General features: G+C 50.8%; 1 protein-coding gene across 2 annotated transcripts in view; it reads left to right on the forward strand.

Annotated features, from left to right (window-relative positions):
- The first annotated feature begins 74 nt into the window (after positions 1–74).
- The window catches only part of NECAB2 (N-terminal EF-hand calcium binding protein 2), a 36,661-nt gene continuing 10,752 nt past the window's right edge, over positions 75–25,983 (forward strand). For both annotated transcript variants that reach the window (XM_049864677.1, XM_049864675.1), the window contains exons 1-6: positions 75–293; positions 3,700–3,724; positions 11,488–11,596; positions 14,966–14,991; positions 15,117–15,214; positions 25,432–25,568. In XM_049864677.1, coding sequence (XP_049720634.1) covers positions 75–293; positions 3,700–3,724; positions 11,488–11,596; positions 14,966–14,991; positions 15,117–15,214; positions 25,432–25,568 — 614 coding nt within the window. The remainder of the gene's footprint in view (positions 294–3,699; positions 3,725–11,487; positions 11,597–14,965; positions 14,992–15,116; positions 15,215–25,431; positions 25,569–25,983) is intronic.

Consider the following 25,983-nt stretch of genomic DNA (forward strand, 5'->3'; position numbering starts at 1 on the left):
GGCCCGGCGGCGGGCGGCGCCGGGAGGGTCGCGCGGGCGGCGGGCGGGGGTCGGCGGGCTCCGGTGGCGGAGCGATGTGCGAGCGGGCGGCGCGCCTGTGCAGGGCCGGCGCGCACAGGCTGCTCCGGGAGCCGCCGCCGCAGGGCCGGGCGCTGGGCGGGCTGCTGCGCTGGGTGGGCGCCAGGATGGGCGAGCCTCGGGCGCCGCTGGCCCCCGACGCTCCCACCACCCCCGACGCCGACCCCCGGCCCGGCCCCGCCGCGCTGCGCGGGGGCACCGCCGTCATCCTGGACGTGAGTACGCGCGCCCCGACCCGCCGGAGCCCCTGCGGGTCCCGGCTGGACCTCGCGTCCCTCTCGGAGGGGACCCAGACAAGGACCTCCGTTCCTGCTGGGACCCCGCGCCCCCTCCTCTCTAGGGGGACCCCGACACGGAACCCTTTTCCTGCCTGGACCCCCGTGGCCCTCCTCTCGGGGGACCCCGAAACGAAACTCGGTTCCTGCCGGGACCCTGTATCCCTCCTCTCTGGGGGAACTCCGTTCCTGCGAGGACCCCGCGTCCCTTCTCTCGAGGGAGGAGAGCCGACACGGACTCCCGGTTCCTGCCGGACCTAGAGCCCCCCTTCTTGGGGGAGACGCCCTGCCTGCTGGGACTCTGCGCCTCGTTCTCTCAGGAAAGGGACCTCAACACGGAGCCCCTTGTTCCCCGAGACCCCTCCTCTCGAGGAATGGCCCCTGACACGGACCCCCTGTTCCCGCCAGGACTCAGAGCCCCCTCTTCTCTGAGCAGGGAACTCGTATCCATTCCCCTCGGCAAACCGAGGCAGGACCCTCACGCGGCCTCTCCGCTCCCCACAGCGTGAACCCCCCAGCCTCCCCATGTCCCTGACTGGTCTGCACCCCGAGTCCTCTCATCTCCCTGGACAGGAGTCCCCTTCACCCTGTGTCCGCTCCTACCTGGAGCGGGGTTTCCTCCTTGCCCCCTCCCTCCACTTCTCCGCTTCCCCACCTTCGCAGAGCTGGGGCCCTTGAACCTCCCTCCCGGACCTGGCCACCTCACTAATTTTGTCCTAGGCAATCCCCGATCCTTTTCCCAGACCTACACTCCACCTTTTACCCTGTCGCTTCCCGGAAAGGAGCCCCGGCCACCCCCAACCCGTCTCCTTTCTATCCCAGTAGCTACTTTTCTGAGACCCCCACAACCCCCAGCTTGGCCCCTCTTTCTTCCCGACGCAGGGCCCCCCAGCCCAGTTGTGTCATTCCTAATCAAAGACCCTTTTCCCCAACACAACCCCCTTGAAAGTGAAGCCCCTCCCCACCTAGCCTCTCTTTTCCGTTGATGCAGAACCACTTCCACCCGAGCCTGGACCCCTCCAGGGCTTCCATTCCCCGACCAGCCACTCTACTCCAAGCACCCAGCTGCCCTCCATTCCTGTCTCCACTCGTGCCCTTCCCTCACGTACCCTTCCCTCACGAGAGCCCTGTGCACTTCAGGAACCCCAGACTCATTCCTCACTCCCTCTCCCATGCAGTCTGGGAACCCATCCCCCTTGCCCCCATGGGGGAGGGAGGATTCCTCAGGATGGATGCCTGCTGGTGGGGAGCTTCCCCCTGTGGAGCATCTTGGAGGAATGGAGGGGCTTCATCAGAGGTCTCCCCCACCTCCAGTGACAGCATGGGGATGCCAACTTGTGTGTCCCAGTGAGGGCCCTGTGAGGTGCGTGGCTGGTGGGGGGTGGGGGTACCTCTGAGTGTATGAAGAGGTGGGTTGTGTTTCTGGGAGTGTGTGTGTGCGTGCACCCCTTTTTCTTCCCTCTGTCTCTCCTGGAACCTGTAGCCAGGTCTGGGCGAGGAGGGCTGGGCAGGGAAGGGACAGCAGGACTGTGAGTGCTTCTGTCTCTGGTGCCCCAAGCATACACTCAAACAGCCAGACACACACACACTCCAACAGCTGGAGCTTCTTTTCCCAGACCCCCAGAGCCGCTGGGCTTTGTCTATACTCCTCCTGATTCCAGTTCTCTGATGGTGATGATGGTGGGCTCTGAGCCTCCTCCGTTTGCTCATTTGAGAAATGGGGTGACTGAGCGGGCCTTCCCAGAGTGCCCTTGCAGACTCCCGGAGCTGACATCACTGGCTGTCACTCACTTGACGAGTCATGCCCAGAGCAGGTGCCTGCCCAGTGCCAGGCTCCAGGGGAGGCCTGGGACCCCCATCCTTGGGGGCTCGCACTGTTGGGAGGAAGGGTGTGAGGTGCCTAGGCTGATTCTGGAGGAGGGTTTGGGGGCGTCTGATCCCCCTTCAGCCTCAGTCACTGTGATTCCTGCTGGTCCCCAGGTGTCAGGGTTCAGTAAGGGGAAGGGGCGACCAGCCCCCATGGGGCAGCAGGGCGCATGTAAGCCCCCCCTCCAGCTGCTTCTTCAGCCTGGTACAGCCCCTGTGATGATAAAGGACAGTGCTCCAGGGATGGAGGGTGGCAGGGCCAGCTGGCTGGTGCCCCAGGGCAAGGAGGGAGGTGGGACAGCCAGAGGCCCCAGCCTCCTCCCCGCCTCTCTTGAGCACCACTTACCTACCCAGTCTAACAAGCTGATTAAGCTCAGAGGAAACTGAGGCTCAGGGATCGGCAGCAACCTGCCTGAGGCCCCTATTTTTTTCCCAGATCTGGGAAGTTAGGGTCTGCCCCTTCCCTGCAGTCGCACTCAGACATTAGTGTGCAAATAAGATCCTGAGGATTTGGATAAAAAGTAGGTTTTGACTTAGTGGGGCCAGGTGGGCCTGAGACTCTGCATTTCTAACAGGCTTCCAGGGGTACCCAGTGCTGCGGGCCTGACTCATTTCCAGGTGGAGCAGGTCTCTAGCACACAGGTTTCAACAATGGCCACACCCAGGAAGCCTTAAAACTCAAGACACCTGGGTCCCACCAGCGAGGCAGGGCGGGGGTGCAGAGGCTTGCAAAGCCCACCAGGCGATGGTCGATGGTCGCGTGTGGGAGGGATGGGCATCCCTGGCCTTGGTGGATGGGGCCAGGGCTCTGCCTCGGTGCGGATGTCGCCGGAAAGGCCGATGAAAAAGAGATTCAGTCTTCCCCAGCCGAGCAGAGGCTTTTCTCACAGAAGCCCTCAGGTTTGGGAATTGGGCTGCTCCTTTTCCCTGCCTGGTGCAGCCAGAACAGCCTGCCCTGGTTTCTGAGCCCCTGGCACCTGTGCCACCTACTCCCCACGCAGAAAATCACTCGTCCGCCTCCCCCCCCCCAACCCCCACCCACCCACAGCCTATTCAGTTCAGACCAAATCCAACCTTCCTGAAGAAACAAGGCTCTGAGGGGTCTGGGAGAGGGTGCAAGGCTTGGCGTGTGGCTGTGTCCCCGATCACTGATTCTTTGTGTGACGTGTGTGTGGGGGTGGGCAGTGTGGATGGTGACTCTGTAAGGGCTGTGCCTGTCCGTGCAGCGTGGGCAGGCTGGCAGCACAGAGGGAGAGTGGGCGGCTGCTTCTGTGGCGGCTGGCAGGGGCTTTGCCTGAACCATCCTCCCCCAGCCCTAGAGCCCACCCCGGCCTCCTCCCAGGGAGGGGCCTCAGCCCCCCAGGCCACAGCTGCTGGGGGGCTCACCCCCGGGGGAGGGGTGGGTTGGAGACGTCTGGTCAGAAGCCCGTGGGGGCGCCTGCCCGGCCCTGGCCAGAGCTGACTCAACCTCTCTTTGCAGATCTTCCGCCGAGCGGACAAAAATGGTGAGCGTCCCTCCTAGGCTGTTCACTGAATGAGGACCAGGTTCCTTCTGTCCTGATGCTTCACAGGGAAGGGACGGGGCAGGAGACGTGGGCAACCTTGAACCCCAAGGTTAAGAGCACAGGGTTCTGAAGGCAGAAGGTCCAGACCTGGCTTTGCACACACCTCAGTTTCCCCGTCTGTAAATTGGGGATCATGATCGTTCCTTCTGAGTAGGGTGCCTCGAATTCAGTGAGTTGGTGCTTGTGATGCTGAGAATGATGTCCTACTTGGGTTAGTGTTTGGTGTATTTTTTTTTTCTTTTTGTTGAGGTAAAACTCACATAACAGAAAACTCACCATTTTAGAGTGAACAGTTCAGTGGCGTTTAATATACTCACAGTGTTGTTCAACCACCACCCCTTTCTAGTTCGAAGGCATTTTCATCTCCCATTAGCAGTCTCTCCCCGTTTCCCCCTTCCCAGCCTCTGACGACCACTCACCTGCTTTACGTCTCTATGGATTTGCCTTTGCTGGACGTTTCGTATAAATGGAATCGCACGGTATGTTATCTTTCGTGTCTGGCTTGTTTCGCTGAGCATAAGGTTTTTGAGCTTCATGTGAGTTGTAGCATGCGTCAGAACATTGTTCCTTTTTATGGTCAAACTATTTCATTGTAGGGGGTGCACCACACTTAGTGTATCCATCATTTGTTTATGGACATTTGGGTCGTTTCCACTTTTTGGCAATTGTGAATAGTGCTGCTATGAACATGTGTGTACACGTTTTTGTTTGAACACGTTTTCAGCTCTTTTGGGTACATGCCTAGAAATGGAATTACTGGGTCATATGGTAGTTCTATGTTTAGCCTTTTGAGGAACCACCACACTGTCGCCCACAGTGGCTGTACCATTTGACACTCCTACCAGCACTGGGTGAGGAAGTCCTTGGTGTGCTTAGATGGAGTGTAGCTGAGCTGGACCAAGGCATCCCAGGCTGGAGCCCAGGGACCCCTCCTTAAGGAAGCCCTCAGCCACCTTTAGGCCCTGTATAGGTGTTGGAACAGTCACTACTCATGGCAACCTGATGCAGTTGGTTGGTGCTGGTGCCCTGTTTTATCTTCGTTGTGGGGGCCCAGAGCAGAGAGGTTAGTGAGTGACCCAGTGTTGCCCAGCCAGCATGGGAAATCAAGGCTCTGCTATAGACCCCATGGCCCTCTCCTTCACAGCAAGCAGCTGCCCCAACAGCATGTGTGGCTGTTGTGGCCACAGAGCTCAGGACTCTGTAAAAAGGTCTTCCCATATCTATGTCCATGTCTATGCCCATCCTATTCCCATACCTATGCCCACACCTGTTCCCATACCTATGCTCACACTGGTTCCGATATCTGTTCCTATACTGATTCCATACCTGTGCCCATACCTGTGCCCACACCTGTAGCCCTACCCGTTCCTATATTGATTCCCATTCCTGTTCCCATACCTATGCCCACATCTGTACCCATACCTGTTCTTATACTGATTCCTCTGTATGTTCCCATACCTGTACTCACACCTTTTTCTAAACCTGGACGCATCCTATTCCTGTACCTGTGCCCATACCTCTGCCCATCCTATTCCCATACCTGTTCCCATTCCCGCACACACACCCCTGCAGAAAGTATGCAGACCTCGGGGAAGGCTGAGTACTTGAGAGTAATGGAGTTTCCGAAGTTCCCTGTGACCGTCAAGACAGACAGCGTAACAAGTGTCGCAATGATTATCACCATAGTCGTAATTATTGGGCCCAAAGCAACTCTCTGTGCACCTTAACCAAGGCACAGTCCCTCTCTGGGCCTCAGTCTCTCCGTTTATAAAGTGAGGGTGATAACACTTGCCCTGCCTACTTCCCTGGGCTACTGGGAAAATCCAGGGAGAAGATGGGGGTGACAACTTTATCTAAAGAAAATCAAGTCATGCTCAGTGTTTATTCAGTGTTTATTCATTTGTTCATTGAGAAGTTGCTGGTTGAGTATCATGCTGTGTGGAGGGAGAGGAGGGTCCTTCCTGCCAGGATAGAGCTCAGATGGCCACTTTGGTCCAGGTCCCCAGCACTCCCGGCCTCCCTCCTTCCCTGTCCCTGGAAGTTGCTATTGACCAGTCCTCCTAGTGCTGTTGGAAGCTGGGATGTGAGGTCTTGGGACCAGAGGAGGGTTCCCAGGCCTGGGCTGGCATCCAGTGCCAAGGAGTCTCACCCCTGGGTGACAGCGGCCCCTCCCAGGCCCCTCAGTGTGAAAACCATCAGCAGCAAGTCCATGTGGAGCAGAGGAGGACGGGGACGCTGGGAGGACTGAAGTGGTGGTACTGTGGCCTGATGGCTTTTGAGATTTGCTGACAGAGGTTAAGGAAACGGGGAGTCTCTCTATGGTCCTCAGGGTGCAGCATGTGGGCAGGTGGGGTGTGGCTGTGTAGCAGCTGCCTGTTGGCTGCTGGGCTCCTCGAGCAGATGGCAAAGTCTCCAAAGGTAGGGATGTGGGCCTGTTGTGGGCCCGATCCCTGGCGTAGAGGAAGTCGTCGGTACATGACGGGAGTGTGGCTGCATGCATCACTCAGGTGGCAGCAGGGCGGCTGTGGCTCTTTCTATGTGACTTTGTATCTGGCTGTAGGTGTGTCTGTGAGGCTGTGCATCTCCATACGCACTGCAGGGGTATGTGTGCAGGTGTGGGAACAGGTATGCGAGCAAGTGTGGGAGTCAGTATAGATACAGGTGTAGGCATAGATATGGGAACAGATATGAGAATAGAATGAGTACAGATATGGAATAGGGGTGGGTACAGGTATGGGAACAGGCATGAGAGTCAGTATAGGGACAGGTGTGGATACAGGTGTGGGAATAGGATAAGCATAGGTACAAGAATAGGATGGGTATAGGTATGGGAACAGGTGCGGGCATAGGTGTGGGAACAAGTATGGGCATGGGTATGGAAATAGGATGGGCACAGATATGGGAATCAGCACAGGAACAGGTATGGGTACAGGTTTGGGTATAGGTGTATATATAGTTACACACACACTGTTGTGTGCCTCTGCGGGTTTTCCTGCGTGTGCCTCTCTGATGATTGTCCTGTGTAAACAAGGGTGTGTGTGTGTGTGTGTTCACAACTGGGCAGCTCTGTAAGGAACTCTTGCAGGGTGTGTATGTGGGGGCGTGGGGGTAGGTGGTGCCATGGGTCCCTGCTGGGCACAAATAGTTTCCTCCTCATCACCTGCATCTGCTGTCAGAGGCCGTTTTGGGGGCTGGCCCACAGGCTGGCCACCCAGCTGAGCACAGCTGTGAGATCCTGGCTTCTGTGCCTGAGGACCCACAGAGGCCGAGCCCGCACCCCGTTCTCAGGCCTTACCTCTTCCCACCGGGGTTTGTGTGCCATGCCTGTCCCAGTGCAATCCCCAGAGCCCAGGATGCAGAGAGGAGAGGCTGTCCCTCCTCTGACCCAGTACAGTCGTGAGCTAGGGCTCTAGGCCCAACTGCCTGGGCTAGTCACTAAACTCCCGGGGCCTCAGTTTCCCCATCTGTAAAAGGGCATGATAGTGATAGTACCTACCCCAGAGGCTGGTGTGAGGATAAAGAGTTGAGTCCTGGGCTTGGCACTCTGTGAGAAATCAATAAACCCTAATACCAGCTGATGTTTATTGAATGCCTTCGAAAGTGGGACTCTGCTAGCTTGGCTTGTCAAGTGTTTGCTTTCAGCCCTGTGCTCCGCAGGGAGGCTGTGGGCTGGGAGCTGTCAGCAGTCACTGAGCACCTATTATGCTCGAAGCCTTCGTAGCCTCTCATTCAGTCTTCACTAGGGACCACTGGGGTGAGAAGTGTCAACTCCCTACCTTTTTACAGCGGACAAAGGCAAGAGCTAGAGAGGGCAGATAATCAACATCAGACCTTCAGGTGTGCAGTGGTTCCGGCAGGTTTTGATTTAACCCAGCACGGTGTAAAAACATTGTATATGTATGGGTACAGGTAAGAAAAAAGGCATAGATATAGTAGATATGGGTACAGGTGTGGGAACAGGTATGGGCATAGCTGTGGGAATAGGTATGGGAATAGGATAGATATACATATGGGAACATGTCTGGATACAGGCATGGGAATAAGATAGGACAGATATGGACATAGGTGTGGGAATGGGATAGGAATATGAGTAGGAATAGGTACACAGATAGGTATGGGTACTGATACGAGAACAGGTATGGGGATAGGACTGGGTGCAGGTACAGGGATTGGGATAGGTACAGGGATGGGACTAGAACTGGGTACAGGTATGGGGATTGGTATAGAACAGATGTGGGAATAGGTTTGGGTGTAGGTGTGGTATAGTTACACACACAGGCACACATACAATTGGTTACCACACGTGGAAACTGGCCCTGCATCCGGTGTCCACAGGAGCAAGATGCCTCAGCGACTGGGTGATGGGAATGTGGTCCCCAAACTAGGCACTCAGCTGAGGCTTGGAGGCAGGTAGACTTCAGACACTGTGGGAGCAAAGGCTTGGTGGCCAGCCTGTCATGGTAGCTCTGATGACAAGGACTCACTTGCTGCAGACCAGGTATCCCAGTCCTGAAGTACAGCACGTGGTGGCTGGCAGAGGGCGGGAGGGCCAGGCTGAGTCTCCCACCTGGGATGCAGACATGAAGAGGCTCCTGGCATTTGAAAGGTCACCACAACAGAGGCTGAGCTCAGGCTAATTAGCGGAGACACCCACAAACCGGCTTTGCAGGAAGTGGAGATGCCGGCCCTCTGGTCTAATTGGACCCGAGGTTCGGGCAGGAGCCGTTTTCCTCATTAGCTGACTCGGGCTCATTGGGCGTGTGGCCAGACACCAGGATAGATGTCAGTGGAGAAGCCTTTGTGTTCAGGAGACAGGTGGCTTCTCACTGCCTGTCTGTCCTCCCGGTGCAGGGTGGATGGAGGTATTTGGGCAACGCTTGGGGACAGAGGCAGGGAGCCTACAGCTCAGGGTAGCAGGTAGAGATGGGGACCTGGGGTTCACTCAGGGCATGCTGACACCCCCACGCCCATGTCCGTGGCAGGCATGACATACCCATCTCTTTTCATGGAGTCCAGCCTGAGCCTCAGAAGGCTTCTCTGTGCAGCCCTGCACCCTGCCATGAGGGTGGCACCACCGGCTGCCCCTCACTGCCACCCTGGTTATGTGGAAGGGCAGGTGGAGGTCCACGTATGTGTTGCCCCAAGATTGAGTTGAGGGCATGGACTTAGTTGCCGGCTGCCTAAGTTCCATTTCCAGCTGTGGGACCTGGGCAAGTCCCTTAGCCTCTCTGTGTCTCGGTTTACCCCTCGGTAAAATGGGGGCCATGGTGCTCCGTATGGCACAGGCTGTTACGAAGACTGCAGGAGTGAACATGTGGAAAGAGCCACGTGCGGCAGCGTGATTCTGCACGGTGATTCCTGGCGTTACCTTTGGTCTTGCCAACATTCCCAGGTCTCCTCATCCATCTTATGATCTCCCAGAGGATTCTGTACACTTTCCATGGTTGGGTCTTTTATTTGCATGTTTATTGTTTGGATTTTTGGTCATGTTTTCAAAAGTTAAAAGTAGCTTTCTCCCTCTGTGACATTGAGATGTTTCCTGGGATGTTGGGGCATCTTGGGGAGTTGTCCCAGCCCCCCGTGCACACACATGCACATACTTGTGCATATGTACACCTTCATGCTCTCTCTCCCTCCCGCCACTGACACTTTATGGGGCCAGAGAGAAGATGGTGCGATGAGGCCCTGATGTGAAAGTCCCCTTGCCCGAGCTTGTTCCTTTATCCCATGTGGAGCCCCAGCAGCGCTGCCTGGAGCAGAGCTACAAGCCCTTAAGCCACTCAGGGCCAAGTGTGTCTACCCTGGATGGAAGAGGAAGGTTGTGCCCTGCACGAGAGGCCTCACATTGGCCAGCACTTCACTCTCAGCTCACATGTGTGGGCACCAGGCTGCATGCCCCTGGAGGAAGGCCATTGTTTTCTAATCTGCACAAAGGTGCCATGTGGGTCAGCAGGGCTCCTTGTCCAGGCACCCAGCTTTGAGGGGGCTGTGCAGAGAGGGTGGGGAGCCAGGAAGATCATTGTTCTCCCTGATTTTCACAGTCTCTCATGGAAACAGCTCCCATGTGGAGGAGCAGAGAGGGTCTTGGGTCTGGAGGGTGTTGAGTGCTGGCTGCTGGGGTCAGGAACTGACTTGCTGGAGATTGCTCAGCAGGTGTGTGCAGGTGGGAAGACCTGAGGCTGGAGGGTTGGGATGGCCTCCCCTGGGGTCACTCAACGTTCTGCTTTGAGCCTCCTCCTTCAGTGGCTGCAACCCACAAAACCTTTATGGGGGGGCCAGACATCTCCTCAGCAGATACTGGTGCTTAGAGCACCCCAAAGTGGGGGAGAGGAGCGTGAGGCAAAGGGAGGGGGGCGGATGGACAAGTGGCACGTGTACAGGCATGTGAATGGGTATGGGACTAGGTATAGGTGTGGCAGACAGAGTCCTGCTCCTCCCCACCCCAGGCCTGGCCCCTCCGTCCCTCATGGTTTGGCAGCTTGACAGCTGCATCTATGGCAATCATCTCCAGTCAGACATGGTGGGCCTGAAGCTGTGCAGCTGGGTCAGAGTAGAGAGAGATTGCTCCCTCCCAGAGTCAGGACTTGGGTGCTGAATGTGGAGAAGCTAACTGTGTGGAGGCCACATGGAAGCAATAGTGGGGTAGTTAATCAGACCACCTGGCTTTGGGTCTACCTCTTACCGGTGGTGTTACCTTGGGAGGTTACTTAAATTGGTCTACCTCTACCACTTATGCCAATTAAGTGGGAGAAGATTGCCTGTTTATTGTTGTATTTTTTATTGGTTTGGGAATTATCCGTAAACAGGTGTTGGTCGTTTGGGAGTGAGCTGGATGGGTCACGTTCTCCGTGAACTGGAGTTTACTGTTTAGTTTGGCACTTACACACACACCCACCCCCGTTGCCATCAAGTCAATTCTAACTCATAGCGACCCTATAGGACAGAGTAGAACTGCCCCATATAGTTTCCAAGGAGCTCCTGGTGGATTCAAACTGCCGACCTCTTGGTTAGCAGCGGTAGCACTTAACCACTACGCCACCAGGATTTCCAGTTTGGCAATTAGGTGGGTTAAAAAAAAAAAAACCAAACCCGTTGCTGTCAAGTTGATTCTGACTCATAGCGACCCTATAGGACAGAGTAGACTAACTGACCCATAGGATTTCCAAGGCTATAGTCTTTACAGGGAAACCCTGGTGGCATAGTGGTTAAGTGCTACCGCTGCTAACCAAGAGGTCGGCAGTTCGAATCCGCCAGGCACTCCTTGGAAACTCTATCAGGCAGTTCTACCCTGTCCTATAGGGTTGCTATGAGTCGGAATCGACTCGACGGCAGTGGGATTTGGGTTAGTCTTTACAGAAGCAGACTGCCACATCCTTTTCCCACAGAGTGGCTGGTGGGTTCAAACCTCGATCTTTGGGTTAGTAGCTGAGCACTTAACCACTGTACCACCAGGGCTCCTGGGTACATGGGGATGCCTGGATTATTATCTGAACTGGAGCTTATCTGTTACTTTGGAAGCTAGCTGGGTGGAGGGATTATCTGAGCTGGAGTTTATCTATTACTTTGGGAACTAGCTGGGTGGAGGGATTATCTGAGCTAGAGTTTGTCGGTTTGAGAATTGCCTGGATTTGGAGGGAGTGTGTGCCCTGGCCCTCACGGTCCTGTCTTTGTAGACACCAGCTGCTTTCCCTCCTTCCTTGTAGATGACGGGAAGTTGTCTTTGGAGGAATTCCAGCTCTTCTTTGCAGATGGCGTTCTCAATGAGAAAGAACTGGAGGATCTCTTCCACACGATTGACTCCGACAATACCAAGTGAGCCTGTGGCCGGGTGCCAGAGCAGGGCATGGGTGGATCGTGCAGGGGCATCTTCCTCCTACCCAGCATCCAAGTCCTCATGTTCCACACCGTGTAGGGGGCAGGAGACCGGAAGAGTCCCCAAACTTGCTAATCCAAGAGTCAGATGTGTTTGGCCCTTACTGCCTGGGATAATTTGGAGACTGGGCAAGTTGGTATTGCACTGGCTACAGTCCCAAGTTTGTCTTTTCTGAGCACAGATGGCTAAGCAAGGAGAGACCCTAGGCTTTGCACAGAATATACAGGGTAATGAAAATGGGAAGCTGGCAGTGACTTCCTCCTTCTGCTCATTCAGCCCAGTTCTAACCCTAACCGCAACCCTGATGCCTAACTTTTGCTCTATTAGTGACATGCTAATCCTCCATCCCAGCGTTAACTGTGACGTTGATCCACATCGTAACACTAACCCCTAAGTCAGGTTAAACCATAACCACGTACTAACTCTTACCTGAACCCGATTTCTAATCCTTAGTTTTGTTATTGTTGTTTGCTGTTGAGTCGATGCCAACTCATGGCGACCCTGTGTATGCAGAGTAGAACTGCCCCATAGGGTTTCAAGGCTGTTACCTTTTAGAGGCAGATTGCCAGACCTTACCTCCGAGGTGCCTCTGGGTAGGTTTGAACTGCCAACTTTTAGGTTAGTAGTCCAGTGCTTAACCATTTGTGCCAACTAGGGACACCCTTTCTAATCCTTCGTTAATTAAACCTCTTCCCAGCCCAGTCATAACCCTAACTTGCATCTCAGAATCAACCAAAACTCTAGCTCCAGCCCGTCTTTAAATCCAGTGCAAAATACACATTCTACTGAAACCTCCAACCCTTAACTCCAGCCTTAGCTCCTGCCTCACAGTTCCACAACAGGTCGAGGCCTCAGCGTCAGGGAGGACCAGAGCCCCGACCTGGTTACTTCCTCAGGCCCACGCAGGTTATGAGGACCAGATTTCCTGGGGGACTTCTTGAGGCAGAGTTGATAAGTTGGGGTCCCTTAAAACTGGCTAGAGACAGCCTGAACAAAGAACTGCCACCAAGCCAGTTTGCAAGTGACCCAGTAAAATGGTGGCCGGGCTCAGGGTCAGGGCTGAGAGTGTCCCAGGAGTGTGCAGAGGCTGGGGCTGGGCCTCTGGGGACCAGGTAGAACCAGCACACCCTCTCTGGGGATGGCTACTTTGAGGCCCTGTGGTGAGATAGATGGCTTCAGGCTGCAGACCCCAGAGAAGAGGACTTAGCCTCTGGAGCCAGGTGGAGGTTTCTGAATAGTTCCTCCAGCCCCTCCAGGGAGCTTTGAAGGGGCTGAGGCCCTAACTGTTGATTTATTCATTAGGTGCCTTTTGTGTTGGGCACAAAAGGTGGAGGGTGGGGAGAGAAGGAGTCGCTGGTGTAACCACGTGATTGTGTGATTGGTGACCAGGGAGGTGACAGCAGACTTGCCATTCTAGAAGGTCAGAACTCTAAAAGGCCTGTGGGATTATTCTCTTCTGCATCCCCCAAAGTGCTCCAAAAACCTTCGCTCCTGGAGGTGTTAAATAGACTTTCTGCCCAAAACAATTTACTTGGATCAAAAAGAATGTGAAATACTAGTTTAAACAAAAGGAGCCCTGGTGGTACAATTGTTAAACGTTTGGCTGCTAACAAGAAGTTGGTGATTCAGACCTACCCAGCTGGTCTGTGGGAGAAAGTCCTGGCAATCTGCTCCCGTAAAGATTACAGCCTAGGAAACCCTATGCACAGGGCAGTTCTGCACTGTCACGTGGGATCGCTATGCGTCAAATCAAATAGATGGCATACAACGGCAACAACAAAACAGTTTAAACAAATTAGTCAGAGTTCCTTTCTGCAGGACTTCTCAGAACTTTTAATACACAACCTAAATGGAGCAACCTCCAAGAGAGGACAGGGCAGGCAGAACCTCTGGGCCCAGGTTTATTAGGCCACAGAGCCCTTTAGGGTGGAAGCAGCCATGGGGCCTGGTTCCATTGAGTACACTGCTAGGCCAGCCCCCTCCATGCCGAAAGGAGGGAACTGTGGCGGCGAAAAACCAGAACAGGTTGCTGTAAAGTCCGTTCCGATTCAGGGTGATGCTACGTGTGTCAGAGTACAACCAAACTCCATAGGATTTTCAGTGGCTGTTTTTTTTTGTTGTTGTTTTTTGTCTTTTAAGGGCTTTGTTCTGTGTGTGTGTGCTTTAGGTGAAAGTTTACAGAGCAAATTAGTTTCCCATTTGACAGTTTGTACATAAACTGTTCCATGACCTTGTTTTCATTCCCCACAATGTGTCAGCACTGTCCCCATTTCTGCCCTGGTTTCTCCATTTCCTTTTGTCCTGCCTTCTCCTCTTTGCTTTTGGGCGGATAATACTGTTTTGATCTGGTATAATCGATGATACTAAGGAGCACGTTCCTCCCCAGTGTTACTGTTTATCTTATGTGCTTGTCCGTTGTTTGGCTGGGAGGTGGTCTCCGGGAATGGCTTCATTTCCAGGTCAGAAGAGTGTCTTAGGGCCATGGTCTCGGGGGTTCCTCCATTCTCTTTCAGACCAGCAAGCCAGAATTTGATTTTTGGTTCTCTAACTTTTTCCTGCTCTGTGGTCCCAGTCTGGGCAGGTGGTAGTGGGAGCCAAAGTGGCTGATTTTTTGAAAGTGGATCACCAGGCCTTCCTTTCAAGGTGCATCTGAGTGAACTTTTAACCTCTAACATTTTGGTTAGCAGCCCAGCATGTTAACCATTTGCATCCCCAGGGCCTTCTGCACACACAGTCAGGAATGTTCCGCACCCCCTCCATCTGCGAGGGTCGGCCATCGCTGTCTCCCATAGTGTACAGCACCCTCAAGCCCAGCCTCCTCCCTGAGAGAGGCAGGTCCTTCTCCATGTTGTAGAAATGGGGTCATGGGGACCAGAGCCAGAACAAAGAGGGCTGTCCCAGGCCCCGTGGGCCCCAGGACCCTGTAGGAGAGGAGGCCCAGGGGGCAGTGTGTCCAGTGCATGTTTCATTGACCACCTGTGACAGCCAGGCCCCCACCCTCTGCCTCGTCCCCTTAGCTGTTTGTCCCACTCTACCCACGACAGGGTGGGTGGGTTTTGGGGTGGGGGTGGCGTGGTGGATAGAGTTGGACAGACATGGCTGCATGCCCCTCCGTCCTTCCTCAGCGTGGGGTGGGGGGGGCACAAGTCATTCACCTGCCACCCCATCCTCTAGCAGGTAGGGTTTGTGGAGCCACACATGGCATGAAAGGGGAGGAGGTGTGATAGCGCACAGCAGGGGGCAAGCGGGGCAGGGGGGAGGGGTACAGACTGTTGACTTTCTCTTTATGTGTCTCTGCCTCTCTGCAGCCACGTGGACACCAAGGAGCTGTGTGGTAGGTGCCTAGCTGTGGGTACTGGAATGGGATGGGGGAGAGTCAGTGAGGGGCATGGTTGGGGCTTGCGGGGGCGGGGGGACAGAATTCCCCTGTGACCTTGCCCTTCACTTTCCCTTACCCAGATTACTTTGTGGACCACATGGGGGACTATGAGGATGTCTTGGCCTCCCTAGAGACCCTCAACCACTCTGTCCTGAAGGCCATGGGCTACACCAAAAAGGTGAGTACGGGTGGCAGCCCCTCAGGTTCAGGGCCTCAGCACCAGCTCAGCTCTGGATTTCCCGGCACCCTCGCCCAGGGTCAGGGCCTGCCCGAACTTGTGATGACCAGCGGCAGGTGGGCCTGGCTCGGAATGGGCATTGCTGCGGCTCTAAGAGGTAGCTGAGAAAAACAGTGAAGTGAGGAGGGCAGCTTGGTGAATGGCCCATCCAAGCTCAGCTGGTAACTTTACGAACTTTAAAGTCAATGTCTGGTTTGGAGCTCGATGCCCTTTCTCTGAGCTGGGTGCGTTTTCAGGTTGGCATGTTGGACATGGTCCTAGGATGGAGTCCAAGAAAGGGCAGCAGTGGTCCCACTGAGCCTCCATGGCCTCAGATAGGTCATCACACCTGACGAGCCACAGGCCCTGCCACCTCAGGGTTCCCAGGATGGATGGGGCAGGCTGAACGTAACCAAGGAATCTGGTTGGGTTTCACATGAGGGCATTGTGACAAGGTGGGAAACATGAGCTGGGCCATAGAACTCCAGTCAGTCCTCCTCTGCCTGTTGCTATTTGCAAATTTGTCTACTTGCTAACATTAATTCGTAACCCCTAAATCAGTACTCATGGTACTTTGGCGGTCATTCATGGACATGTGCAGAGGGGCAAAAAATTGGAGTCACCCTGTGCACGCGTTCCCGACTGAGGCTGAGCGAGGAGGTGCTATGCCTTCTTGTTTCAGCTCTCTCACTGCGGACACGTGTCCTCCTCACGGTCTGTTTCATCCAGCTGCCGTCGAGTTGGCTCTGACTCGTGGTGACCCCACGTGTGCAGAGTAGAACTGCTCCAAGGGTTCTCAAGGCTGTGACCTTTTGGAAGCAGATGACCAGGATTTACTTCCAAGGAACCTCTGGGTGGGTTCAAACCACCAACCTTTTGGTTAGTAGCCCAGCATTTAGCCATTTGCACCATCCTGGGACTCCTACTTAGTCTACTTAGTGCTACTTTTTCTCATTTCTATGCTTCTTGTTAGTGATTTTGCTGTTTCAAGTGGTCCCCAAGTGTAGTGCTGAAGCCTGTCTAGCGTTCCTAAGTACAAGAAGGCTGTGATGTGCCTTACGGGGAAAACACAGTGTTAGATAAGCTTGTTCGTGCATGAGTCACAGTGCTGTTGAGCTTGAGTTCAGTGTTAACTGATCAACAATATATGTTCAATAAAGAGTCTTTAAACAGAAACACACAGTAAAGCAGGTTACGGATTGGTTGGTTGGTGAACATGTTGTGACCAGAGGCTTGCAGGAACCGAACTCTGTGTTTCCCCTGGAGCAGTGGTTCTGTATTTGCTAATTCAGTGTTGGACTTCATGGAACATGTTGCCATTATCGTTGGTTACCATCGAGCTAGTTCCTGCTCATGGCGACCCCACGTGTGCAGAGGAGAACTGCTGCATAGAGTTTTCAAGGCTGTGGCCTTTCAGAGGCAGATCGCCAGGTCTTTCTTCCAGGGCACCTCTGGGTGGATTTGAACCCACCCAGGGCTAGTAGTCAAATGCCTAACCATTTTTACCCTTCTGGAACTGCTTTATAGAACATAGTGGCTGTGAGTAATGAGAATGGACTGTGTTAAGAGTATTTGGAAAGGGCTGAGTGTGAGAAAGACTTCTGTGTGCTCCTGAGAGAGGTCCCTGGTGGTTTGAAAGCTTCCACTCTGGCACTGTCTCCTCCTGGTTTGCATTTGTGCCCCAGAGGAGGGCAGAAAGGCAGGGCAATAGAGCCAGGCTCTTGGCTGGCTGTCCCTGGAGGTCAGAGCCTGGCTCTATCACTTCAAAGCCTTCTCAGTTGTAACTCAGATGGGCATAAGCAGCCCTTGCTCTGAGCTTCATTTCCCACCTGTAAGTCTGTACCCCCACTTGGCTAGTGGCTTTTGGAGGGGACAGGCATCCACAGACAAGAGCACAGTCAATTTCCCTAGGACCCACGATGGCTGGCAGGCCCTGTGCTAAATGTTCTCCACAATGTTGTTGATGTTAGGTGCTGTTGAGTCAGTTCTGACTCATAGCGACCCTGTGTAACACAGAATGAAGCACTGCCTGGTCCTGCACCATCCTTCCAGTCATTGGTATGTTTGAGCCTGTTGTTACAGCCACTGTGTCAGTCCATCTCATTGAGGGTCTTCCTCTTTTTCAATGACCCTCTAATTTACCAAGCATGATGTCCTTCTCCAGGGACTGACTGGTCCCTCCTGTTAACATGTCCAAAGTAAGTGAGACGAAGTCTTGCCATCCTCACTTCTAAGGAGCATTCTGGCTATACTTCCTCCGCGACACATTTGTTCATTCTCATGACAGTCCATAATATCTTCAGTAGTCTTCACCAGCACCAAAATTCAGAGGCGTCAATTCTTCCTCAGTCTTCTTTATTCATGGTCCAGCTTTCGCGTGCGTATCAGGTGATTAAAAATGCCCTGGCTTGGGTTAGGTGTACCTTAGTCCTCAAAGTGACATCTTTGCATTTGAACACTTAAAAGAGGTCTTTTGCAGCACATTTGCCCAGTGGAATACATCATTTAATTTCTTGACTGCTGCTTCCATAGCTGTTGGTTGTGAATCCAAGTTAAATGACATCCTTGACAACTTCAATCTTTTCTCTGTTTATCATGATGCTGCTTATTGGTCCAGTTGTGATGATTTTTTGTTTTTGTTTTTAATGTTGAGGTATAATCCATACTGAAGTCATTAATCATCGTCAGTGTTTGAAGTCCTCTTTGCTTTCAGCAAGCAGGGTTGTCATCTGCATATTTTCAGGTTGTTAATGAATCTTCCTCCAATCCTGATGCCCCATTCTTCTTCATATAGTCTAGGTTCTTGGATTATTTGCTCAGTATACAGATTAAATAAGAATGATGAAAGGATACAACCCTGACACAAACTTTCCTGATTTTAAACCCTGCAGAATCCTCTTGTTCTGTTCGAACAACTGCCTCTTGGTCTATGTACAGGTTCCACATGAGTTCAAGTAAGTGTTCTGGAATTACCATTTTCGCAGTGTTGTCCGTCACTTGTTATGATCCACAGAGTCAAATGCCTTTGCGTAGTCAGTAATACACAGGTAACCATCTTTTTATTCTCTGAATTCAGCCCAGATCCATCTGACATTAGTTGTGATAACCCTCGTTCCGTGTCCGGTTTCAGTTTCAGAATCCGGTTTGAACTTCTGGCAGCTCCCTGTCAATGTGCTGCCGCAACTGCTTGTGAGTGATCTTCAGCAAGATTTCACTTGTGTGCGATATTAACGATACTGTTCGATAAGTTGTACGTTTGTTGGATCACCCTTTTTTGGAACAGGCATGTATACAGGCCTCTTGCAGTCAGTTGGCCAGGTAGCTGTCTTCCCAATTTCTTGGCATGGATGACTGAGCACTTCCAGCGTTGCATCACTTGTGGAAACATCTCAGTTGGTATTGTCAGTTGCTGGAGGCTCGTTTTTCGCCGATGCCTTCAGTGCAGCTTGGACTTCTTCCTTCATTACCGCTGGTTCTTGATCGTATGCTACCTCCTGAAAGGGATGCATGTCAACCAATTCTTTTTGGTACAGTGACTGTGTATTCCTTCCATCTTCTTTTGATGTTTCCTGTGTTGTTCAATATTTTGCCCATAGGATTCTTCAATATTGCAACTCAAGGCTTGAATTTTTTCTTCAGTTCTTTCAGCTTGAGAAATGCTGAGCGTGTTCTTCCCTTTTGGTTTCCTAACTCCAGGTCTTTGCATTATAATACTTTCATTCTAATACTTTATTTTGTCTTCTCAAGCCACTGTTGGAAATCTTCTGTTCAGCTCTTTTACTTCATCGTTTCTTCCATTTGCTTTAGCTACTCTGTGTTCAAGAGCAAGTTTCAGAGTGTCTTCTTACATACACTTTGGTCTTTCTTTCCTGTCTTTTTAATGACCTTTTGCCTTCTTCATGTATGATGTCCTTGATGTCATTCCACAACTTGTCTGGTCTTTGGTCATTAGTGTTCAGTGTGTCCAATCTATTCTTGAAATGGTCTATATCTCAAGATGGTCGTATCTTATTTAATTCTCAAAACAACCCTGTGGGGTAGGTACTGTTATTTGCCCCATTTTATAGTTATGGAAATGGAGGCTTAGAGGGGTTACCCCAGCCAAGGCATAGCCAGACAACCTTAGCCACAGGCTGAGATGAGAGGAATACTGAGTTAGGGACCAGGCAAGAAGTATGGAGTGCAGCATGGGACTTCAGGCCCAGGGGCACCTGGAGGGCCACTCAGCCAGGAACAGGGGCAACCACATGGACACACTGATCCAGGCCTGCAGAGAGGAGCTAGGAGTGGCCACAAGGATGCCCGGGAGCTTTCAGCCTACTGAGCTACCCTGCATTGTGGGAGTTTGGAAAAGGCTGGGCCCGCATGCTGGTTGAGGCAGGGGAGCTTAGCTGGTAAAGTCAGCCAGACCAGGCTAAATGACTTCCAGCAAGTCACTTGCCTCCCTGACCCTCAGTTTTCCCATCTGTGAAATGGGTCCTTTGAAGACCAAATAATGTAAGGTCTGTAAGCTACTCAGAACAGGGCCCAGCACAGAGCAAAGGCGATTGCTAGTTTTTATTATTGTTGTTGTTAGTTGTCGTCAAGTTGGCTCTGACTCATGGTGACATTTTGTGTATCAGAAGGAAATGTTGCCTGGTCCTGCACCATCTTCATGATCGTTGGGATGTTTAAGCCCATTTTTGTGTATATTGTGTCAGTCTAGCTCATGGAGAGTTTCCCTTGTTTCTGCTGACCCTCTGCTTTACCAACCATGATGTCCTTTCTAGTGATTGGTTTTCCTGATGTTTTGTCCTAAGTAAGCAAGCTGAAGTCCTTTCACCCTCGCTCCAAAGGAGCATATATGCCCAGGTGTAGGTCAGATCAATTCTGTACTTTTTTTCAAATGCCACACAGTTATTGCTGTGCCTTGTTTTAAAGAATCCCTTTCTTTCCATGTATCCAAAAATATCTTGGTCTATTCCTGAGCCTCTACTCCACATTTCCATTTCTGTACTAGTGTCGTGCTGTTTTGAATCTCACTGTTTTAAAGTATATTTTAATATTGCGTAAGACTGATTCTCGGTAATTGTTCAGCTTTTTAGAATATTCTGGAAGATCAAAATGGGTGGTGGAGTGGAAAGGGGGCATGGAAAGACCCAAGGCTTCCAAGTCACTCAGACAAGGCTATAAACCCCAGCTTGTACCATATGCCCACATGAGACTCTGGGCAATTGAAACAAACTCATTTAGCCTAGTTTTCTCTCTTGGAATGGGGTCACTTCCCAGCAATGTTGTCATGAGGCATTGATAACCTCTGTAGTTACTTCTTGGTCTTTAGTCATACTACTTAGGAACACAATGTAATTCTCCACCAAGGAGGAGACTCTAATGTCTACCAGTACAGCATAGACCAGTTTTAGAGTTTTTGTTCTTGTAAATCACGCATATATGATGTTAGGTGTGGTTGGTGGGTTTTCAGTGGGGATGGTGGTAGTGAACTGTTACAGTAGGGAACAGCTTTTTTCTTTTGTATTTTCTAGTCAGTTTTTGTTTGTAGAAATGCATGTCATTGATTGCTTTTTAAAATGCTTTTCTTGTATCCCCATCGGTTGTAGCCGATTCGTTTGCTTTTGTCAGGATGTAGTTAGACCATCTGTATTAAATCGTGTAGTTATCTCTTCCTGCTAATATGGGTTCCTCATTTTCTCTGTTTCTTTCTTTTTTTTTTTGGTTTAAAACAATAGAAATGTATTTTCTCACAGTTCTGGAGCCCAGAAATCCAAAATCAAGCTTCCTCATGTTTCTTATTATGTCCTGTTGCATTTTCCCCCAAATTCTAAAAACACCGTCACGGTGCTACATTGGGCAGCCTTATTTGGCTCCTGATGTTTTTCAAGTGCTTTGCTCTAGTGTTTCTCCACTAATGAGGATATTAATGCCAGCTCTTGTTTTAGAATCTTCTTCAGCATGTTAAGGAAATATTTTTTTCGTTCCCTTTGTTAAATTTTGTCTTCAGGAGGTGGTAGTTAATTTTCTCAAGTGCTTTTTTTGGTCTTTAAAAATGATCATATGATTTTCCCTAAGCTATTGATGGGGTGGATTCTATTATTAGCTTCTGTCATATTGAACGATCCGTAGCTTCCTGCGATAAGCCCTAACTGGTGCATTTTTCTTGTATGGCATTGGCGAATCCTAGTCACTGGATGAACGTTTCATCTCTTTCTCTGTTGCAAACGGAGCTTGGGTGTAGTTTGGGGATGAACTGTGAGATATTTGAACAGCTTCTGTGTGTAAGTCAGCTTCTCCAATATAGAATCATTTTTCCATTCAAAAATGGAAAAAATTTATCCATAACTCTTGGATATGGACTAAACAGGGGAGGAGAATATTTTAATAATTATTTTAAGGTCAGCCGTAGTTTTAATAAAGTTTTTCACATTTTGTGTGCCTTTGAGTATATTTCTAAGTAAACCTTATGGAAATATTTGTTTTTATGATCGCATAATTGGTTATTCGTTATATACCCATTGCCGTCGAGTTGATTCCAACTCATAATGACCCTACAGGACAGAGCAGAACTGCCTCATGGGGTTTCCAGGGAGTGGCTGGTGGATTCAAATTGCTGACTTTATATGATTTTTTAAAAAACCTGAAGCATCGTTTGGCACAAAATTAGTATTTAATACAGATTAAATTCAATAAGTTATCTGTTGTTATAGCTTGGGCATTATTTTAAATTTTGTCCTATTTCCCTACATTTTAAAAACTTATATTTGACAGAGGTTTGCGTGTTTTAATTAGCTTTTTCTAACAATCTGCCCAACTTCATTTATTCAGATTTCATGATAAGTTTTCTAATTTACTTACCTCTGCCATAACTTTTTTCCTTTTTTATGTTGAAAATTACACAGCAAATCATACGCCAGTTCAACACTTTCCACATCTGCTGTGATCTCTTGTGCTTCACCTTCTTTATACGTTCATTGCCTCCTTGTGTTTTACCTTTTGATGCGTCTGCTCTGTTCCCTTTGAATGTAATTTGGAAGGGAAGCATTCCAGTTTTTATTGTGCTAGTGACTTTTTGAAAATATGTTAACATTCTTAGCCCTATATTTATACTTAGCTAGTAAAAAACGTTGCTTTCTATTCTCTTTTGTGGAATAAAAGGAATTTTTGAGATTTTCAAGCGATTTTTCTTCCATACTTTATATTTTCCACTGCCTTTTTTTTAATCCAGTATACTTAAGATGAAACCGTTAGTGGTTAATGTTTTTATTTCCTGGGCACTGTAACATTAACGTTTAATCTGAGTGACCACCATTACTTCTTTTCACAATTCTCCTACCCAGGACTTCTTTCTCTACTTCAAACCTAAGTGATTTGAGAAGATTTTTTTTTTTTTTATTGTACTTTAGATGAAAGTTTACAGAACTAGTTTCTCATTGAGCAGTTAGTACATGTTGTTTTACAACATTGGTTAACAGCCCCACGACATGTCAACACTCTCCCTTCTCCACTTTGTGGTTCCCTATTACCAGCTTTCCTGCCCCCTACTGCGTTCTAGTCCTTGCCCCAGGGCTGGTGTGCCCCTTTAGTCTCATTTTGTTCTATGGGCCTGTCAAATCTTCGGCTGAAGGGTGAACCTCAGGAGTGACCTCAGTACTGAGCTAAAAGGGTGTCTGGGGGCCATACTCTTGGTTTCTCCAGTCTCTTTCAGGTCAGCAAGTCTGGTCTTTCTCTTTGAGTTAGAATTTTGTTCTACATTTTTCTCCAGTTCTGTCCAGGACCCTCTATTGTGATCCATGTCAGAGCAGTCAGTGGTGGTAGCCAGGCAGCATCTCATTGTACTGGACTCAGTCTGGTAGAGGCCATGGTAGTTGTGGTCCATTAGTCATTTGAACTAATCTTTCCCTTGTATCTTTAGTTTTCTTCATTTCTCCTTGCTCCCGAAGGGATGAGACCAGTGGAGTATCCTAGATGGCCCGTTCACAGGCCTTTAAGACCCGAGACACTACTCACCAAAGTAGAATATAGAACATTTTCTTTATAAACTAAGTTATGCCAGTTGAGCTAGATGTTCCCAGAGACCATGGTCCCCACAGCCCTCAGCCCAGCAATTCAGTCCCTCAGGGAGTTTGGATGTGCCCCTGGAGCTTCCATAACCTTGCCTTGTACAGGATGTGCTGGCTTCCCCTGTATTGTGTACTCTCTTACCCTTGGGGAGGATTTTTAAGTATTCTTTACAGAAAAGGCCACTCATCTGGTAAAATTTCAGAGACTCTGCAGATTTCTGAATGTCTCCCTATTGTCCTACAAATGAATACTTTGTCCACTGGATGCAAAATCCTAGAACTCATCCTTTCCCTTTGGAATCTGTTGCAGGGGGGAGCCTTGTTGGGCACGGGCTGTGGCGAGGAGAAATCGGTAAAAGCTGAGTTTTCACTCCTTCGAAAATAACTTGTCTTTTTCAGAGTTCAGCTAGCCAGTTAATACTTACTGAGCCCTGGTCACATCCCCGATTCTGGGCTCCGTCCTTTCTACTCACTTCAGTTTGTGTTTCTGCTTGATCACTTCTAGCAGCCTGTCTTCCCTTTGCATTTAAAACGTTTACCAAGATTGGCCTTGTTGTTTTTGGCCATTTGTCTGAGCGCACTGACCTCTGGACTGTGGGTGGCTTTGATTGTCTGCTAGGAGGGATAGTCATTAGTTGTAGTGCATTAGGATAGCAGACCCTGAAATTAATTCTGCCACAAATTCATTCTGGGTCTGAGTCTGTCTCTGGCCTGCCCTGGGCGGGTCCTTGGCACTGATGTCCGCCTCCATCCCTCCCTGTCCGTGGGCGTCTCTCTTCGGCCTCTTTCCATCCCTCATCCAGGCTCCTCTGCTCCCCGCCCCCGCTCCATTTCTCAGTCGGTCTCTCAGCTCTGTTTCCCATTGTGCAATTATTGCTAATTAATTCCCAGTCAGAGTGATGGATGGTGTAATTTGCTTTCCTTGAGAGCCCTGTTTTCTCTTGCCTTGCCAGCGACTGGGCAGAATTCCAAGGTGCCTGGGGCAGGTGACCCAGGAAGGTGGGGTCTTGGCAGAGGAGGCTGGGGAGCAGTTCAGGGGAAGGCTTTGAGAGAACCAGAGTCCCCCCAACACAGGGCCATTTTCATCTTTATTGTCCTTGAGAGACTGGGATATCCCAGAGCCTTCACGTTTCCATCAGAGAGCCTTTTGCAGCTGAAAGAAACCAAGTGGACACCAACACCCTCGGGAAATGAAATGTCTTTGCTGGAGTCTCTTGACAAAAGGAGAAAATTCTGTCTTGTACCACAAAACATGTGGAAAATCCTCTTTATCTGTCTTTCCCTGGAGCTCCTCTCCTCCTTGCATCTGGGAGGTCTCCCTCTTGAGTCCCCCAGATACTTCTTGCCCCCTCCCTCTGCACTCCTGAGCCTGCAGCCCTTTCTTTGCGGCCCCTTTCTTTGGGGAGCCAGTTTAGCCTCTCTTGGCTGCTTTTAATTCTCTTCTTCTGTTTCTCTGAGCAGGAGCATGAAGACCCAGGGACCCAGAGAATCCTCCTTGGAGGAGGAAGGAGGGGGAGGAGGTTGTGAATTCTTCTTCCTTTTTTTTTTAATAGTTTATCCCTGTTGTCAACACCACCTCACCACACGTTGTCATCGTCATCACCACCACCACCATCATAACTACCATCACCACATCATCAACCTCATCATCACCACCACCATCACCATCACCGCCATCATTATCACCTCATCATCATCACCACCACCACTACCATCTCCTCCTCCTTGTGCTTCTCCTCCTTCACCATCACAGTAGCTCCCATATTGACTGGCTGTGTGATGAGCATTCAGTATACATTTTGTCATTTAATCCTCACCACAACCATGTAAGATAGATACTGCAGTGACCCTGTTATGCTCAGAGAGGTCATACAGCTGGCAAGGAGTGAATTTGGGGTCCAAACTCTGGTCTCTGAACTCACCATCCCTACCTCAGAGATGCTCCAGCCACCAAGATCCAGTCAGTGGGGTCCTCCTTCCCACTGCAGGGCAAAAATACTCACCCTGGTGTCCCCCCACGTATGCCCAAGTCTGTGCCAGACCCCACACCAGGTTCCCTCTCCAGTTCATACTCTTCCTTACGCCAACCCCTTTCTGCTGTGTGCCCCTTCCCTTCCTGCACAGGTGTACGAGGGCGGGAGCAACGTGGACCAGTTTGTGACCCGCTTCCTCCTGAAGGAGACTGCCAATCAGATCCAGTCGCTCCTGAGCTCTGTGGAGAGTGCAGTGGAGGCTATAGAGGAGCAGACCAGCCAGATCCGGTGCGTTGATGCCTTCGTTGATGGGTGGGCTCCACCTTGCATGCTCACCGGGGATAGGCCATGGGCGCACACACCAGCCTGCTGCTTGGTGGGGATGTTTGTGCACTTAGTTGGCTGGGTGACCTTGGGCAGGCTGTTATCGCTCTCTGTGCCTCCATTTCCTCATCTGTAAAATAGAGACAACTATATATCTCCTCCTCAGTCGTTGTGAGGATTCAACAGGATAACATACGCTTAGAATGCCTGGTGCGCATACAGTAAGCACTATTTAAAATACTGTTTCCCAAACTAATCATGTTTCAAGGCACAGCTTGGTTTAAACTCTGTGGCCCTGGTGGCCTGCCCACTCAGCCCTGCTTATGGTCCGTGGGACATATTTAATTGGCTGTTGGTTTGTAGATGCCATGATTGACTC

The sequence above is a fragment of the Elephas maximus genome, chromosome 21 (genome assembly GCF_024166365.1).
Source record: "Elephas maximus indicus isolate mEleMax1 chromosome 21, mEleMax1 primary haplotype, whole genome shotgun sequence".
Taxonomy (NCBI): Eukaryota; Metazoa; Chordata; class Mammalia; order Proboscidea; family Elephantidae; genus Elephas; species Elephas maximus.